This window comes from Strongylocentrotus purpuratus, unplaced genomic scaffold (genome assembly GCF_000002235.5).
Source record: "Strongylocentrotus purpuratus isolate Spur 01 unplaced genomic scaffold, Spur_5.0 spur5_scaffold_19, whole genome shotgun sequence".
Taxonomy (NCBI): Eukaryota; Metazoa; Echinodermata; class Echinoidea; order Camarodonta; family Strongylocentrotidae; genus Strongylocentrotus; species Strongylocentrotus purpuratus.
The window spans coordinates 4399577-4418543 of record NW_022145604.1 but is presented as its reverse complement, the minus strand read 5'-3'; the positions used below and the strand labels follow the sequence as shown (position 1 = coordinate 4418543).

General features: G+C 39.1%; 1 protein-coding gene across 1 annotated transcript in view; it reads right to left on the bottom strand.

The window, feature by feature from the left end:
* Nucleotides 1-16794: 16794 nt before the first annotated feature.
* LOC115926186 overlaps nucleotides 16795-18967 on the bottom strand; it is a 2715-nt gene continuing 542 nt past the window's right edge. The window contains exon 1 of the mRNA XM_030990781.1: nucleotides 16795-18967. This exon is cut by the window's right edge and continues 542 nt beyond it. Within this exon, the coding sequence (XP_030846641.1) occupies nucleotides 16795-18967 (2173 nt within the window).

The following is an 18967-nucleotide window of genomic DNA, read 5'->3' as shown; positions in this document are numbered from 1 at the left end:
ACATGCCAAGATAATGGTGAATATGGTACAAGAAATCATTTCATAATTTTGTGTCAAAACCATGGATGCATCGGGAAATTGTATTATAAAGATGACATAATACAGCAACTGAAAATACATGCTAGCAATCGTCACCCCCCCCCCCAAGAAAACATAACAAAAATGTAACTAATTTGGATTGCAACTTCACGTACGGAACGTACAATAGTTTTCCCTACTGTCTCTTTATATTTTGGCTGAATTTACAATAAGAATTTGTTGTATGGTCATACCATGAAAGGTTGAACTGAGACTGGAAATAGAATTCATCTTGCAATGTATTTAAAAACAAGAAAGAATTACATGTTTATTGAACGAAAAAACACCTCGGGCGTGTTGGGGATACTTCGTTGCCTCTGATAAGATACAATCTCCTCCTTCCCTTCTCCTCCCCTCCGCCTCCTCCTCCTCCTTGCTCTCTCCTTCCTCCTCCGACCCGCCGGAAGGGTTAGCTTATCGAATATGTCGCGTTCTATACCTTGCATGTACATGATGTAGTATGCCATGTTCTTCTTAATTGAGTTGGTGGTCATCGCGTAGGGGCGAAATTGCAGCAAGGATATCGACACGATATTAATTTCTCAGGGGAATGCAGTTTTGATATGAAAGGAATACTGTTATGTTTTTTCACTATCTCTCTCTATCCCTTTCTTAACCTTTAAATATTTCTGTCTCCTCATTTGTTATTGTTGGTGTTCCCTCTCCCTCTCTCCCTCTCTTTCTCTTTTTTTGTTCTCCTGCACCCTTTTTCCTTTTCTCATACGATTTATTTCTCTATTTCTTTTTCTTTCAAAATATTAGATCTATCTCTTTCTCTCTTACACTATTACACCTATAATCAAATGTACACAAATCTAAAGTGTTCTGCCTCATGTTATTTTAGACCTATATTATTTCATCAAATCACTTCAATCAACAGATTATACAAAATCATCCTTCATGACAAAGTAGAGAAGTCCACATTTTACAAGCTACAATATGATAAGATTATTATGTAATGTAATGTTGAAATTTAATGAAGATGGAGATATATTTTGCGTCAATACTACCAAAGAGATAACCTGCAGTAATAATGTTGGGGAATAAATATGTGGAGGTAAACGTCATTTTTGTATTAAGGCTTCTGAAGTACAAGGTTATTATATAATCTGAACGATTGACAAATCGTTAAGTGGATATTTTCATAATCGCTTCGAAATCTTTGCCCAATTTTAAGAATATCTGTCATTTTTATACCACTGTCTCTCAATATTACCCATTAAATCTTACTCCTCGTGTATTCCTTTACCGGTTGCTCATTTTCTCCATAATCCATCTTAACTCAAATATCAGAAACTCTCTTCGTATCCCTTTTTTACTTCACGCACATAGCTGTATTTCAATGTGCTTGCACTGGATACATGTGGGCCTTCATGTATACACGCCAATACAAGTATTAAGAGGCGCCCTGAATGATAAAAATGTGCATCATCTTTTCCAGATGCACCCATCTCCAAATACCTCTAAAAATAGCCTCATATTATCAGACGCCCCTGCAGCTGTTTACCAAAATGATTTAGTTCGATGCATAACCCGTCTGTTGCCTTATTGCTGAACAGGAAAATGTTGAATACTTCAAGAACTCCCTGCATGACTATATTTTCTTGGAAGATTTATAATTGGTAAATTAATGCAAATGTATAGGCATGTGGAATATCAGTTTGGCGCTACATGTATCTTATAATATAAATGCAAGACGTGCTACGTATTAACTTACAAGACACGCACCATACGGCGCACTTTCCAAATACATATAATAACAAAGGATGACATTTTTTAGCGAAATCAAAGGGTTGTAGAATTGTTCAAAATTACACCCAAATGGTTTATTGAACTCAAATTTAGGCAAGTTTTAAATGAATGTAAATAGAGTTATAAGTATCATTATTTTATTATATTCTTTGAAAAACGAATAACATCTGGCAAACACTACAAAAACTTCTTTTAAAAAAGAAACAATGAAATGATTACATTTATTTCGATATCTTCGTTCGAATTCCAAATGCATCTGTTGCCGAACCTTTACAATGTGAGTATCGAAAACGAGGCGGATAAAACATGTACAGTATAAAGGTTATCTGTTTACCCATTTGTACATTGACAAAGCACATTATCCAATCATTTTCATTTGGTGATGCACGGCATGAAATCCATTTGTCAGCTTTTATCCCATCTAAAATAAATTTCGTGATGAACACTATTTATCTACCCATCCCTGCCTACTCTGTCAGAATAATACCTCCTGTTTCAGACAGGAGCCTGCACTTTGAATTGCAATCTAGACGCTGAAAATGTCAAGCTTATTACTTTCATGCATCTGTGCTCGTATTACCAAAGCACCACTTTAGCCTCGGCAGTCTTATTTATTTCCAGTGCAATTCTCCGGCAGCTCCTAAATTGGCAACACGCGATGAACATGATAAATATATTCTAATTTCGGTTTTATTTCCTACTACTGCTGCTGGTATTATTTGGTCCCTGGATGTGGCGAATCTACGGGGAACATGAAGGTGGATTAAGCGCACGAACGGATCAAAATTTATGACATCTCTACCATGAACTGATAATCGGGAAATTTATGGCGGGGAATTGTGATTCAAATCTGTTGCAGTATCTATGCCTCGTCGGGGAAATGATAATGCGGCGCGTGCAATTTGTTAGAATACGACTTTTATGTTTCCGAGGGGGCTTTAATGCAAATAGCTTTCTTACTGCAGATCTGGGGCTTGCGTTTCAATGAATATTTGTGATCGAAAATTCAGATTGGAGTAATAGATGTTGCTGATCTCAAGGTTTATGATGGATTATGAGAGCAGAAAAGCGCCTGATGGCATGTATAAGTTATATTTAGAAAGTGAGTATATTGAAAATGCATAGCGTGCATCCTCATCTGTATGTACATGGAATACTGGAATAAAATTGAAATAAATATTACAAGTTTTCATAGCAGTGTTCATTAAGTGCTCATGTAATAGCTTTTAGGGGACCTTCAGGCCCCATTTTACTGGCGCCTTGTGCAGATACCACGCAATCCTCGCCAGCTCCATAAAACGCAAAGTAGATACATGTATCTGTCCTTCTCTCTCTATCTCTCTCTCTCTCTCTCTCTCTCTCTCTCTCTCGCTCTTTGCCTCTCTCTTTATCTCTGTCCTTCTTTGTGTTATTTACATTTTACCTTATCTTTATCCTTATTAAGTTCCCCTCTCTCTCTCTCTCTCTCTCTCTCTCACTTTCCTCCTCTTTTTCCTTCCCATTCTCTTCCACTCAGTCTCTCTCTTTTTCTTTCTCTCTCGCTCTTTCTCTTTCTTTTCTGCTCTAATTTCTTTTCTCTCCTGTATTTTCTCTTTCTCTTATTTTCCCACTTTCTTCCTCCCTCTTGCGTTTTAGCATCCTCTTTCTCTCTCTCTCTCTCTCTCTCTCTCTCTCTCTCTCTCACTTTCCTCCTCTTTTTCCTTCCCATTCTCTTCCACTCAGTCTCTCTCTCTTTCTTTCTCTCTCGCTCTTTCTCTTTCTTTTCTGCTCTAATTTATTTTCTCTCCTGTATTTTCTCTTTCTCTTATTTTCCCACTTTCTTCCTCCCTCTTGCGTTTTAGCATCCTCTTTCTCTCTCTCTCTCTCTCTCTATTACGTTTTTCTCCTCTTCTCCTCCATTCGTTCGCTCTTTTTATTTTGTGTCCGACTCTGTCTTTTTCTTTTATTTTCTCCCTCTCGTTTGTTTACTGTCTCATTCTCTATAGCCCCCTCTCCCTCTCCCATCTCTTTCTCTCTCTCTCTCTCTCTCTCTCTCCCTTTCTCACACACTCTCTCTCTTTTTGTATTCTCTTCTTCTGTTTCCATTGCCCCTTCCTCCAGCCAAAGTGTCTCCGCATCTCTACATTAATGCTTATCATGATTTTTTTCATGGAGTTACAAATATCATTTTACGCGATGATTCATCATAACGTTAAATTTATCGCCCTTCAACGAAAGAAAAAATCAGATACGTCGATATACTCGTCTGCCGCCCCGAATGGCAACATTCGTCTTAACAATGAGAGAATGGTGCGAATTTCACCAATATTATTTTCTTCATCTTTTTTTCTTCTCAGTTAGTAAAATCCCTATTATGATCACGATAACATTATAGAGACGAATATTGCCGTACAGGCGGCAGACAAGGATGTCGACGTTTTTTTTTTCTTTCAATAATTTATTTTTCTTGGTGCTTTTTGTTGTTGATTATATTTCTTTTTTCCCCGTTTTTTTAAACATGTATATTTTATTCTCATTAACTTTTTGCTTGTAAATAGTTTATTTAATGTCATTATTTTTTATATATTTTATTTAAATGTTGTTTTTTTTAATGTATGCATTGCCATACGGAAGAACAGTCCTCGGGCGGAGGTAGGCCCTCCGTGATTAAAAAACAAATATAAAAGTGAATAAAATGTAAATAAATTCTTATGGTTTGCTATTTCTTTTTCTAATCTATTGCGTAAAAACAGTGTTGAGTACTACACTTCCCATGTAAAGACGTCGCAAAGGGAACTGTCTGGAAGTTATTCTAGAGTATTAATTCTTGATCAAATAGGAAACAATAATGATTATACAGTTTCGAGAATCATCACAATCATAACAACTTGACTTTAAAAATCCTCTTGAAAATCAAAAAGAACGAAAATCACGGAACACAAACATGAACATGTGGGACTACACAAATATTTTGCATCAGAATTGCGTCCATAATTGTGAACTATTTCTTCTCTTACTCAAGCTAAGGGAGCTCTGTTAAAGAGCAACCATTTACATTGGACAATGGTTTACTATCCATGTACTTCGACACGGATAATAAATAATGGGAAAATGCAATAATTATGCTCACTGTTACCAAAACTAAACCTTCTCTTTTGGGCACGACAAATCACCCCTTCGATCCCCATGCCTTATTAACAGAGCGATTAATCAACGTAAGTGTTCTCTGTTCTCTACTCTACGAACTTTGTATCCAACTGCATGTGTGTCTTCTTATGAAATATTCAGCCCACATGAAATATTCATGATTTTTACCCGGTTGGAGGGGCGCTTGAATTATGGATAATTGTCATGGTAGAAGGGCATGTAGTGCCTGCGTCAAGGGGCCGATCCCTACATGATGGGGGTCATTCAGAGATCAATGCTCCATCTATGCATGTAACCTACTACAAAATGCATCATACAACTCAATGATGATATTATCATTTTATGTTTGTTTGTTTTCATGGTGTTTTTATTTGTTTTGAATTGTTTGGGGTTTGTCTTGTTTTTGTTTTCATTCTACCATTAGGCATAATATTGACGGGGCATTGCACTATACAGAGATCACAATGTAAGTTCGCAACAGCTTATTCAAAGCAACAATCTGCAACTCTCTGCTATGAATAACACGAAAGCATTTAAAGAGTGTAATGTTGATGTTTTCTATTAACTGAAATAAATTCATGATAAGTCGGCAATATTGCTCTTCATTTTGATTTTTGTATTCTTCTTTCTCGTTCTTTTCGAGAAGACAAAAAATCACAATAACACATGTATGTCATGTTTACCAATATCAAATGAAATGCCTTTTTCTTTTCGTCTCCATCGAATTGTAACTTGTGGCTGTTCTCTGTCATTCACCAACTAACTATTACCAATCTCTTCGCTCATCTGATAATCGTCATCACCATCCAATAAGTAATAATTGTCTGGAGTGTTGGAAAGGAAAACCGGTCTAGAGACTTAAGTAGCTCATATGGGCCACGAACGTTCAATTAATCAGCCTCAAATTAATTAGCGTTGGCATTTGCGCTCCCTAATTGAAACGTATTACATTCCTGTATACGCAATCTTCTCGTGTTCCCTATCTCGCATTTAACTGTCTGCTGTAGCGTTATAATTAGAGTCTGGTTAAACAGTCGGATATTTACGGAGATGGAATCGGAAATAGAACAATTTTCTGCGAGGAGAGGGGGAGAAATATGGAATTCCTGATGAGTCTTGATGAGGAAAACAAAACCTTGCTCGAAGCCATGTAGATTTGAGTCATAGAAATTGAATGTTTAAGGGGGAAGGAGCGCCGATGAATTTTCATTAGACGAACCATGGAGGAGCCCTGAGTCGCAGCCTAGAGCACTACGACGTGTCATCATGATCCATACATGATGTAAGTGCCTGGGAAGACTCTGGTTACCCACGGGCCATGTCGAGTGACTTAAGTGGTAGGATGGGGGCGGCAGAGTGAAGGGGGCGGGGGCGGTTGAAGAGGGTTTACCTCCTAAAGATGACACAACTCCGCACAGTCAAGTGTAGATACTTTGGCGTGGATTTGGGTGTTTGAAAAGGTCTCGGGAACTCCTTTGGTTGGACTTAGGACTTTGTAAATGTAGATACTAGTCCCTAGTTTAACCGAATCCTTTACCGCGAGTCACAATGTATTTTAATACATAAATCATCGATTTTCTTAGGGGCATGTTTGAGGATTGCTGGTATATGGTGTATCCTGAAGAGGAGGGTGCGTAAAGCCCTCCAGCACACTGTAAAAATTTTGTGTAAAAGAATTTCCAACCTGAGGTTAATAATGTATATGTCAAACAAACTTCGTGTCCATTTCATGCCTAAACCGGGTGATTAATTTTTCTAAAATTTCTTTTTTTTCCTAAAAATATTTGATGTCTTCTTCCATTCGGGGGTTTGATGAGACGAAGACGTAAACTGACTCATTTTTGCAGTTCAGTTTCGAAGCAATCGTACTTCTTATAGCCACAATGAAGGTAAAAGATGTGCGTGATTGGCCAAAGCTTTGGTGATTGGTCAATAAAAGTTCCCAAAGTTGATCTGACAAATAAATGCCCTCATTTTGGGGGTTTAACGGACCTCATATTTTAAAGTGCATTTTTGTATGGCCTTTTGAATGCTATCTTCTTGCATTATATTTTTACTTTTCTTTTTTAATGTCTGTTTAGTTGTCGCAATATAGTAAGATAAAATGAATTCCACATAATTTTTGAATCGATTTCCAAAAGTAGGATTAATAATGATAACAATAGCCTATTATAACAAAAATTACCTTCCAACATGTATTCATCTATCACATGTTATGTGAACCAACCATCTATCGCAGTGTATGGTCCTTCTTTATACTTTCCTTATGTTTCGCTTTGTTTGATTTTTTTTTTCATTTTTATGATTATACTCACTCTTCACCAATTATTTTTTTAATAGAATTTTTGTTCTTTATAATAATTCCAGTATTTCACGAAAGTCACGATGTCAGTTTCCTGATATTTCCTATTTCACCATTTGTTTAGTTCTCCAACCTTTCTTTCTCATTATCTTTCCGTCTTCACTGTTTTGCCTCCTCGTGACGTAACAAAGAACAAGCACAACGATGTTTTATTCACGTTCTCTCTAATTACTTTCTCCATACACACAACACACTCACTTGTTTAGAATCCTAAATAAAGCCATATGGTCTGACATTTCTGCAATATTTATCACATGCAGTTCCATTATTCGTAATACGGTAGGAGGGAACGAATAATAATGAAGAATTCTTGATTTATTGTGGCTATAAGAAGTACGATTGCTTCGAATCTGAACTGCAAAAATGAGTCAGTTTACGTCTTCGTCTCATCAAACCCCCGAATGGAAGAAGACATCAAATGAACTCTGGCACTTACAGCACTCGCGTGAATGGTTGATACTCCCTTGTTGCACAAGAATGAACATTTACTCTTTCAGTGGTCATAAAAGGGGGATCACTCCGATTTGGAGATCAATTTACTCAAAACAAATAGTTTCAATAATTTCTTTGGGAATTGTTTCTTTTTTTTTCTAGCATGGACCTTTCTGTACATCTTAATGGTATCTTAGTTTCCTAATATGAATATAAACATTACACCATAATTAGTATTAGAAGGTGTAGAAGAAGGATTTTATTTTAAGGAAATGTAGATGGTACTAGACCGAGAGCGAAGTCGAGAACCAACTGGGAGGAAAACATAAATACCCGGAGTGGAAAAACACCACAAGAGTCTAATAGAATGGCAGATAAAAGAGATGGTTGGGGAAAGATTGTTGCAATCCACCTCCGAGCTAGGAGAAAAATACAAAGATTGATAGAAAGTAATAGTAGTAGAAGTAGTAGTAGTATTATTATTATTATTATTATTAGTAGTAGTAGTAGTAGTAGTAGTAGTAGTAGTTGAATTAGTAGTAGTAGTAGTAGAAGTAGTAGTAGTAGTCTTAGTAGTATCATCATCATTATCATTAGCATAACAAAATACATATAATACCCGCTCCAAAAATAGTCTTCAGTGCTGCGAGAGGCTACGTCGCCGAAATTGCAATGGCAGGGCATAAACGTGCCAATTGCACATTCGTATGTCAACATTCAAACAGCTGAGTGTATACAAATTAAATATATCATGACCCTTTTTCTTTCTACATCCACCGTAGCAAAGAGGGCTGGATTTACGATCTGCACAGCAGTTCGTGGGGCACCCACTTCTCCAATTGACATTAATGTCATTCCCATTTCCGCTTTGATGGTCTTTCCATAAGCTAGGCTGCCTGCTGGATTTTATTTGACCTGCAGAAGTCTCTCCGTCTATAATTGGTCGTTAAGAGTCCATCTGAAATACAGTGTTTGCGATAGCAAATTTAGGCCTACAATCACAATGCGCTATATTTGGATTGAACAAGATAGAGGGCAGATTGACGAATATCTCATATTTATAGAACTATATTGCCTAAGTGGCATGCCTCAAAGTTTTGATATTGTTGAGAATGTGAAGCTATTATTATGCAATATCGTTCGTTACAATAGCGTTTTTCCACTATCGCCTATAAATAACGGTTTGTTGCTTTTAACCAAGCACGGTCAAAAGGGGTGTATAAAAGGTGTGAAGTATATGCACCATACATAATGCCGTACGATCTTTACGTTACTAAGAAAAACACCCCTATCTACTTCTCTTATATAGGGCATTCCTAGAGGAGTGGGCGTGTACCAATTTTCTGTCGGCAAATCTACAAAATTAATAGTTTTTTTGTCATTGTTTGTTTGTGTGTTTGAGTTTGTTATTGTTTTATTTTTGGAATGTTTGGAATTTTCTGCTACGCTACCTTATCAGTACAAAATTTCCTACACCCCTATTCGGAATTGTCCGACGACGCCCTTGTTTGTTTGTGTGTTTGTTTTTGTTGTTGTTTTCTGTTTGGAATGTTGGAATTTTTTTGACTACGCTACCTTGTCAATAAAATTGTTGCTACGCCCTTATCCGGAATGGTGCGACGATGCCCTTATCCGGAATGGTGCGACGATGCCCTTACCCGGAATGGTGCGACGATGCCCTTATCCGGAATGGTGCGACGATGCCCACTTACCCCATGCCCATTTTCGATCTGATCTACTCACAGCTGATACAGCGGCGCCGCGCTCATTAGCGTGACATCCATGCCAGGTCTCCCCCGACCGACCTTCTCTTTTCTAGACAAGTCGAGGTAAGCTTTCGTCGAAGTAGAAGGTTCTCAATAAGTGATTAGTAATTACCTGCACGGTTTGCAGGCGGCTCGGACCCATTCATGTCGCCGAATCAAGGGCAAGGGGGCCGATCAGCTAAAGGCACGGTCTCCTAAACCAACACCCACTCTGACACTGCAAATTCCCCTCTCTTGATACATGTGTAACGTTCGTTGCTGGTCTGTAAGTTCAGTGACGGACATGAAGTCTGATTCAGATGCTTGATTGAATTAGGACGAGTAGATGATTTATTTTGATAAATATTTGTTTTAAGTCATATCTGGTTATAGTTTTATATTATGAACGAAACTCTCTCTAAATTATTAGAGAGGGTCAGTTATGTTTTACAAAGCTATGAACACAGAAATGTGTATACGGTGCTACACATAAATGCATGCATATAAAAACTTAAACTTGGTTTGATGCCGTTTCTATTGTCAAATTAAGGCACTTTTACAATATGAGGGTATTTCAAGAGCAATACTTTTCATGTCGAATTGTTGCTGTGATACCCTTTTACATACTGACATAGGAATAAATAGTTAACAAACCTTTTAAAAATATTTTTTTTGTGAAAAAATAGGTTTTTAGCACTCGAATTTAGGTTTAAAGGGTAAAGTGTACATTTTTTGACATGTATATGTTTAGTGACGGAGATACTGCCTGATGTAGGACGTTGATTATTGTGGGAACACGACAAGGAGCAGACGGAGACGGGGTTGACTCTGATAGCAATCGTCGGGTTCTAATGAATTAATGACCTACATCGAGGGGGGCACGGGGTATTTGTCATTACTCTTTAGACCAGTTGTTGATAAACTGCTCGTTGAAAGCTCAGAAGCGGTAAGAAAGAAGATAAGCTATGCTTAAGAAAAGTTGTGGCCAGCTTGCAGCTAACCCATCGTCCCATTCCTTCTCTCTGTATATATCAATCACCCCTTCAGTCCCACCCTCTCCCCTACCCATTCCCGCCCAAAAGAGCGATTGAGGTGCGTCTGACCTTGAAGCATTTTCCTTGTGGAAAAAAAATGAAGATGAGTTATTAGCGATTTAGGTATTATGCAGTAAATTTTACCTTTAGTTCGCCTCAAGACATCAAAAACACCGCTTCATGCATGCGCCAAGGTCAAGACTCCATTATATGCATGCATGGATAACGTTGATTAGTGGATCAGGTACATTCGCCGCAGAGATCCATGAATAGAGTTAAGGTCGATGTCATGAGAAAAGACATGGGGGAGGGAACAGGGGGCGATCGCCTCCTTTCCCCTTTCCTCTTTTTCCTTCCTCCTTTCTTCTTGTAGTTGCCAACCGAACGTACGTCTATTGCACGCCAGACACACGTATTCCTCTCTTTTGAGGTTCATAAATATAGTACTACGTCACAGAAAAAGTGAAATTGAAAGAGATAGAGGGAAAGAGAGAGGAAGATAGATGGAGGGAGAGAGAGAGAGAGAGACGGGAGATGACGGCAGAGAAATGTAGGAATAGAAGAGTAAAAAGTGGGGCATGATAGAAAGAAGATAGCACGAGATGGAGTAAGATGAAGCAGGAGAATGACCAAACAAAAAAGCGAAGAGACTGGACAGTAGAGAAGAAGAGAAAGAGAAAGGCAATTAGAAAGCGGGAGAGAGATGGAGAACTTGAAAATAGGAGCGGTCAAATGAGAGGAGAGGGAGATAAAGGCCAGTCATTATCAACCCTGTGAATGATTCGGTATAATCCAGGGATGAGATGTAATGAAGTGTCATCTATCATCATTTAATCCTTCAAAAATCTGTAAGAACCAAACCTCCTCCCGACACCATCAAAGCCTCCAGCCGATATTACCCGGCTCGGCTTCATTAAGGGAGGACCATGATGGTACCTGTGTTTGTAATAAATCACAGGCATCCCGTCTAACAATCCTTGTTCTGAGTACAGAGTGCTTCAACAATATTTCACCTCTCTCTTTGCTTTGGTCGTTTATGAACAGAACTGGGCTGCCACAGTCGAGTTTTGAGGCACGTGCAGTGTACATGTACCATATTATGTTCTATTATTTAGACATTCTTGGATTTCGATCCGTAGCAAATGTAGTAATAAACATTGTTTGTTTCCATGTGTCATAGTTACGATGTACTGGACTTCCTGAAAGTATCAGTGAATTACTAAAGGTTATGTGTACAATATGGCTCGAAGTAGCAGCGAACTTCGATGTCCCATCGATAACTTTCTGCGATATTAAAATCCAACAAGCTTTCTGTCATCTTTCTGGTTCAAAATTAAGATGATGATTACCTTTCGACCGGTTCTTCTGGAGTTGGTGGAGGTTGCACGCATTGAAGTCGACGCTAGGTGACTTATTTAACATTTGTTGTAAAATCGAGTAAATTGTCGAATGGTGTCAAATTCTCAAGATAACTCACGACTACATGTCTTTAATTTCAGAATTTTCTGAAAGAATATTTTTCTTTGTTATAATATAAATACTTGTATTTACCCAAGGAAGCCTCATCAGCTTCAGTGCTATCTTCCTGAGGACCCTGGTAGTATTATTACCACAACAATTACCAAGTAAAATAACCACCACCACCACCACCACCAGGTAAATACATGGACAAGGGTACATGTACATGCGGATTAATGTCTTGCTAAAGGACGTTAGGACCGGGGAGGGATTCGAACCCTCAACCCTTGGATGTAGAGTCAAGTGAATGAACACCTATACCATGCACCACCATGGTGTCGGGATAAATCAATCTGTTAATCTGAATTCGGATTTTGAAATACCAATGCTTACTTTTGACAGTTATAAATATACATGTACGTTTGTCCAACCATCGAAAAAGCTCAATTTACTGGTTATTGATTTTATTGTTTAAACCACAATTCCGGTCAGATATATTTTGTTACACATTGGTTTATTGGATCTGACCAAAATCTTGAACATATTACTCACTGACCACATTTAATTATTATACCAAGCTGCTGGCAAAAATATCAGACACGAAATAATACACAATAATAATAAGCAGGAACATAATGAAGAAAAGATAAAAAAAAAAAACAATAGCAGTATGCAGCAGCAGAAATTTGATCGCTGTGCTATATATTGCCTCAGAAGAAATCGAAATCATGAATACATTTCTTTTCAATATAGTATATATCTACACTCGTACTTACAAAGTCAAGCATGCCAGTCACAGCTGCTCCTAGCCGTCCATGACGATGTGGGAAGGAATGGTTATGATGATGATGATGAGAAGAAGAAGAGGAAGAGAGAGAAAAGAAAAGGGCGAAGAAGAAGAAGAGGAAGAGAGAGAAGAGGAAGAGAGAGAGAAGAAGGAGAAGACGATTAAGAAGAAGAAGATAAAGAAGAAGAAGAAGAAGAAGAAGAAGAAGAAGAAGATGATGAAGAAGAAGAAGAAGAAGGATTAAACAGGAACAATTTTCGTACATTCCCTCTGAAGAAAATTATGAAGACATTCTATTTTCAATCGAGTATGAGTATGATATACCCACACTCTGACCTGAAGTCAAGCATGCCAGTCACAGCCATGCTCCTCTTCATCCACAGTGATGCAGGATGAGGATGCGAGTGTCTTGAGAGATCCATCAGGGGGAAGAAAGAACCCTTGACTTTCACTCTTGCATGTGCCCAGAATACCAAAGATCAAGCCCTTGAACCATTTCGAATGTTATTATGTTGTCTCTTGATGGCCGTAGTAACTAACCTTAAAGGTAAAGACCAGTATTGGAAACGCCCCAATTTCAAAAAATGAAATGGAAGCTCTTATTACCAATCATGTGAAAGAATATGTTTTGAATATTACAAGATGATAAAAATGTTGACGGGAAACCGCCTACTAATTGATATATTTGGTAAATTAGTGTATCTCTCGCCTGTTGAGAGATATGAAATGCACGCATCGCGCACTTGTGTGTAGTCCCATATACATCTTTCTGTGTACAGTGCTTCTAACTTTATGAAGACTTGGCCAAATTTCTTATCAATTTGATGATTCCAGAACCTTGCAGTACATCTATGCTAGATGATCAACCTTTTCTGATCGATTTCACAACGTTTCTTTCACAAATGCAATCGCATGACCATAACTGGTCTTTAGCTTTAAATAATACCCGTAGCTCCGTTTCAATGATGAGAATTTTCTTTTGAAGATATTTCAAAGCAGAGATCTGATTTACATGGCATTGTTGAAGATTTAAGGAATTCGTGTGTACCCTGTGATCTTGAAAGCATGTGCACTGTCACGGCACATCGGTGAAAGCTCTTGAGGTCTTGAGTTCGATCCCTGTTCGGCGCTTACATACTGGGACAAGGTATTTTACGGGCATCTGTCCATTTAAACCCAGGTGTAGTAGATAGGTACATGTCAAGCTGGATTTATAATAACTTGAAGGTGTTCATGGAGAGTGGTGATTGATAAGGCTACCCTGGGTGAAGAGTGGGAAAAGATGGTTTCGTGACATCTATTCTCCTCCAGTTACTACCGTCTCCCTAGCTGAGTACTGGGCACTCCCCTCTGAAAGCACGCCGCACTGGGGGCGGCTCTGAAGTCATGAAAAGCACCCATATCATTGACGATGAATAAAACACGACCCCTTGCTCACCCTCAAGATGTGGGAGAAAACTTGAGAAATCTTGAGAAATCTCCAGAAATCATGACATCACTCCAAAGGCTTTCAAGTTGCCTTGTTACACCGCCTATTACATTTCATGTATCGATTAATGCATGCAACGGGAGACCGAAACTCGTTCAGATCAGAAAGATACATGAAAATGTATCTCCGTCTTCCCCTTTCTCCCCCCTCACTCTCTCTCTCTCTCTATCTTCTCTCTCAGTTCTTCTCTCTCCGTTCTTCTCTCCCTTTCTCTCTTTCTCCCTCTCTCAATCTCTTCAATACTCTCTCCCCCTCTCACTCTTTCTCTCCCAGCCTCTCTTCCCCTCCCCTCTCTCTCAAATTCTTTATCTTCCCTCACTCTCTTTCTTCCTCTTTCGCCCTTCTCTCTGTCTCTGTCTCTCTCCCTCTCTCTCCCTCTCTCTCTTTACCCCACCCCCGCCCCTCTTTCTCTCTCTCGTATTTCTTTCCTCTGGTTTTCCCGATGTCACATAAAACCTAATAGGTTAAGGTCAGTAATCTCAAGTCGCAGTCATTTATACATGACACAATGTAATGTATACTTTAAAATGCATGATATTAGGTATCAATCTCAATTTTGAATTGTAAATTGCCAACTGTATGTTCTTAAATGACCACATTTTAAAACAAAATGCTAATTGTTGTTAACGGTTCACCGGTTACACTATATCTGATGACAAACTCAACAGAATACATGAATGCTTAGATCACATTGAGTTGTAGTAAATAAGCGCATCTTTCGGATAACTCTGTTTTAGTACAGAGTAGCCCTGAGGATTTTTGCTTCCCCATCTGTAAACTTTCATTCAGCAGAACTGAAATATTTAGAAGGTAAAATGACCAAGTTTCATCCCTCATGAATTTGCGATAAGTTTTGATATGACATGTAATAACAATTGCGGTACTTTGTAACATTATCCCAAGGCAGAGCATATTACCATTGAGTCTTTTGAACGCAACATTAAAAGCTTATTATGGTAAAGTTAAAAAGAGTAGTTTAAAATAACGTAATGCCTTTATAAGTGTTTCCATTTTTCAGTGCTAGCCTAGTTTTCGTACTATGTACGCACACCAAAGTATATATAGAACTCCGGTATCTCAACCATGACCGCGGTCAAAGTGTAGTGGTGGTTATTTGACCTGACTGCCTTGCTATCATCAGCAAGTTAGTAAGAACGAGAGACCAGGTAAGGAGGATTAATGTTTAACCAAAAGGCACTAAACGCATCGCCTTGGTTTCGAACCCGGGTTACCGGATTACGAGACCACTACTCTACCAACTGAGCTATCGCGCCTCTACTGCGTAGCCACTTGGTAATTCATCACAATGGGCTTTGTCCTACTATACTAAGGTCCAAAGTTCTCTCCATGAGACGGAGTGTCAAAGAACAACTCTCCAATCCAGTGTTTAAATCAAACAACTACCACCAAAGAATGAAACCACTGCTGTTTAGAATCCATCCCTAATGACTTCACATCTACGTTGGATCGTTAATGATCGGTTCCTACTGGGCGAGATATTTGTGTTTTCTGACTCGTTTGATGTTGTGCATGGAATTTGTCATTGCACCTAGCAAGAAAGATGTTTTCTTTGACATATTTTGGTAGTATGCCAATAAAACTCTTCCTCGGAGGATATGACACCGACAAATATAACACATGCCTTGCTAAGATATCAGATAAATTAACGCGAACATAGGGTTTTAAAGGGACTTTTTGGTTTGAGAAATTTTCCGGATTTTTTTTAAATTTCAGAGGGTTAGTACAGTAGAAGGAATATCATAACCTTTCATACAAAAATTACCCAATTTTTTCACCAACATTCAAGTGTTACCGAGTCACTTTAAGACAATCAATCGCCGTGGGTACGCCCCCTCAGCTGCCCTTCATCAACTCCGTGTCATCCATGAAAACTCATTTCAGCTATTTATTTCTTCTCGAGATGAGTCCTAAGCCTTAGATTAAGGCCCAGAGCACGCATCAACCCCCTTCTTGTTTAGTCTCGAATGACTGAAATAACCGCTCAACCCCATACCGGCTATAAACAATTAAGACCCGTTCATATATGACGTGATAATTCGTCGCCATGTCTGGGTAATTACAAATGAAATGAAATAATTTGGTCTTTTTACCAAGGGTAACCACTTAAGAATAAATACTGCTCTTCTATGGGACCTGCAATCATTGTTACCCGAGCAATTACCAGGTGCATTATTTACCCCTGGGTGAATATGTGGAAATGACAAATGTGAATTGATGTCCTTCCATTTTAGCGTAAATTAGTGCCGGCTTGAGATTCGAACCCTCGACCCTTGGATTGAGGGTCAAGTAAATGAACCACTATCAGACTATGTTATCTCCACCATCGGGTGACAAGTGGGGATAACATAATAAAGTAGCCGGCCTCAACAAAGGTGCTACGCGTATTCATTCATGTATTGTCTTATAAGGTACAACAAAGTGAGACACGGTCGCTTTAATAAAGATTACTAAATAAATTGATTCATTGATTATTCAATCAATCAATTATGCTTACTTGCTTACTTGCTTGCTTAAGTCGGGTCAACTGCCCGAGCTGTGATGGCCATCCACACATTCCTGTCCAGCATGGCTGCTTTTATCTCTGGCAGTTCAAGTCCCGTATCCTTCTTGAGTAGGTCTGTATAAGTAAGATGAGGTCTTCCAGGTTTCTTCTTCCCGTGTTTAGGCTTCCAGAGTAAAAGCTGAGATATTGGTTCATGGATGTTCCTACAGCTGTGGCCTGCAAAACGTAGTCTTCTTTCCCTGATCTTTTCTGATACTTTTGGTAGATTCCCGTACAGCTCCTTATTGGTTATATGCTGGCTCCAGTGCACGTTAAATGCTGTCCTAAGAAGTCTGGTGTAGCAACCATCTAATTCCTTTGCCAGCTTTGTTGTAACTGCCCATGCTTCGCAGCCGTATAGAAGCACAGATTCAACTGTAGCAACAAACAAACGTTGTTTGAACTGCCTAGGAAGAGAAGATTTCCAGATTCTTCCAAGCTTGCTACACGCTCTCCATGCTGCTGACTTACGAGCTTTCACATCTTTTTCTGTGCTCACCATCAGTGCTCCCAGGTACTTGAAATCAGGTACATTCTCCAACTGAGTTTCATCATTTGTTTTTATAGTGATGATCCCCCTGTGATTGAATGACATGAACTTGGTTTTGCCTGAATTCATCCGGAGCCCGACCTTGCCTACCGATGTCTCCACCCTGCCCAGGAGTTTTTGGGCTTGCTCTAATTCCTCAGATAGCAGGGCTATGTCATCGGCGAAATCTAGGTCTGTTATGATTTCCGGACCAACTCTCCTACTTCTCCTTCTTTCTAGTTGGAATCCAAGTTCTTCTTCATGGCCGTCTATAGCTGCTCGCAAGGCATAATCGAGGACTATTACAAATAGGTAAGGTGCAAGCGTGTCACCTTGAAGCACACCAGCCATGATTTCAAAGAGGTCAGTCTCTCCATCAGGTGATATTACTTTTGCTTTGGTGTCTTCGTACATCTTGCCAATAGCATTCACCAGTTGTTCCGGTATGCCATATGCAGTAAGGATCTTCAACATCTTGCCTCTGTGGATGGTATCGAAGGCTTTGCGAAAGTCAATAAATGTGATAATAGCCGGGAGCTGATTTTCTTTTACTCCTTCTATAAGCCTGCGAAGTGCCAAAATATGTCCCACTGTGGTCCTTCCAACTCTGAATCCATTTTGGTTGGTTCTCAGGTGACTATCAAGTACAGGTCTGATCCTGTTCAAAATCAATCTATTGAAAGTTTTGGCCACGATGGAGCTTAGACTGATTCCTCGATAGTTTCCTCCTTGGCTCAGGTCTCCAGACTTTGGTATTGGTACAATGTTCAGTATGGACCATTGGTAGGGCTTTTCTTCATTGATCAGAGCGTTGTTGCAGAAACTCAGAATGATTTCATCCAGGTCACATCTTTTTAGAACCTCTGGTGGTATGCCATCCTCCCCAAAGCTCTTCCCTTCTACTAGCGACTTTATTGCCTTTGAATATTCTTTAAGATCAAATGGCCCTGTCTTGATGTTCAGACTCTCTAGTATAGGCAGAATTTCTTCATCCTCATCATCTATATCTGGAGGGCTTCCAAGAAGATTCTTGAAGTGGTTGAACCAGTTTATGACCCTGTCTTTCTGTGTGTCTCCTTTTAACTGCCCTTTCGGGGATGCTTTCCTTCCGGTTATGTCATTTATGAGTCTCCAGCTCTGCCCATGTTTACTGTTGGCATGCGCTCTCTCCACATCTTTTAGTTTACTATCAAGATCTTCTTCTATAACTACATTGTATGCTTCTTCAAGGTTGTGCTTGGCTTGCTTGTAGATCTGCCGATTTTCATCAGTTGTATCTTTCTGGTACTCCATGTAGGCTTTATTGATCTTATTTCTAGCACTGATTACACGTGTATCGTTGGGAAAATGCAACTTTCTTGTCTTCTTTTTCACTGGGATAACTTTCTCAGTAGCCTCCTTATGTGCTGTTATGAATCGCTCATACCTCTCGGTAGCTGATTCTTCCTCCTTCTCTAGGGGCTGGAACCTGTTGCGGACTTCAATGCTGTATAGCTTCTGAAGGTGGTTGTCAGTGCTGAGAAGTTTCCAATCGTGCTGTTTTCCTTTTGCCAAGGTTTTGCTCTTTCGAAGGCTCAGACGGACTCTTGCAGATACTATTCTATGGTCGGAT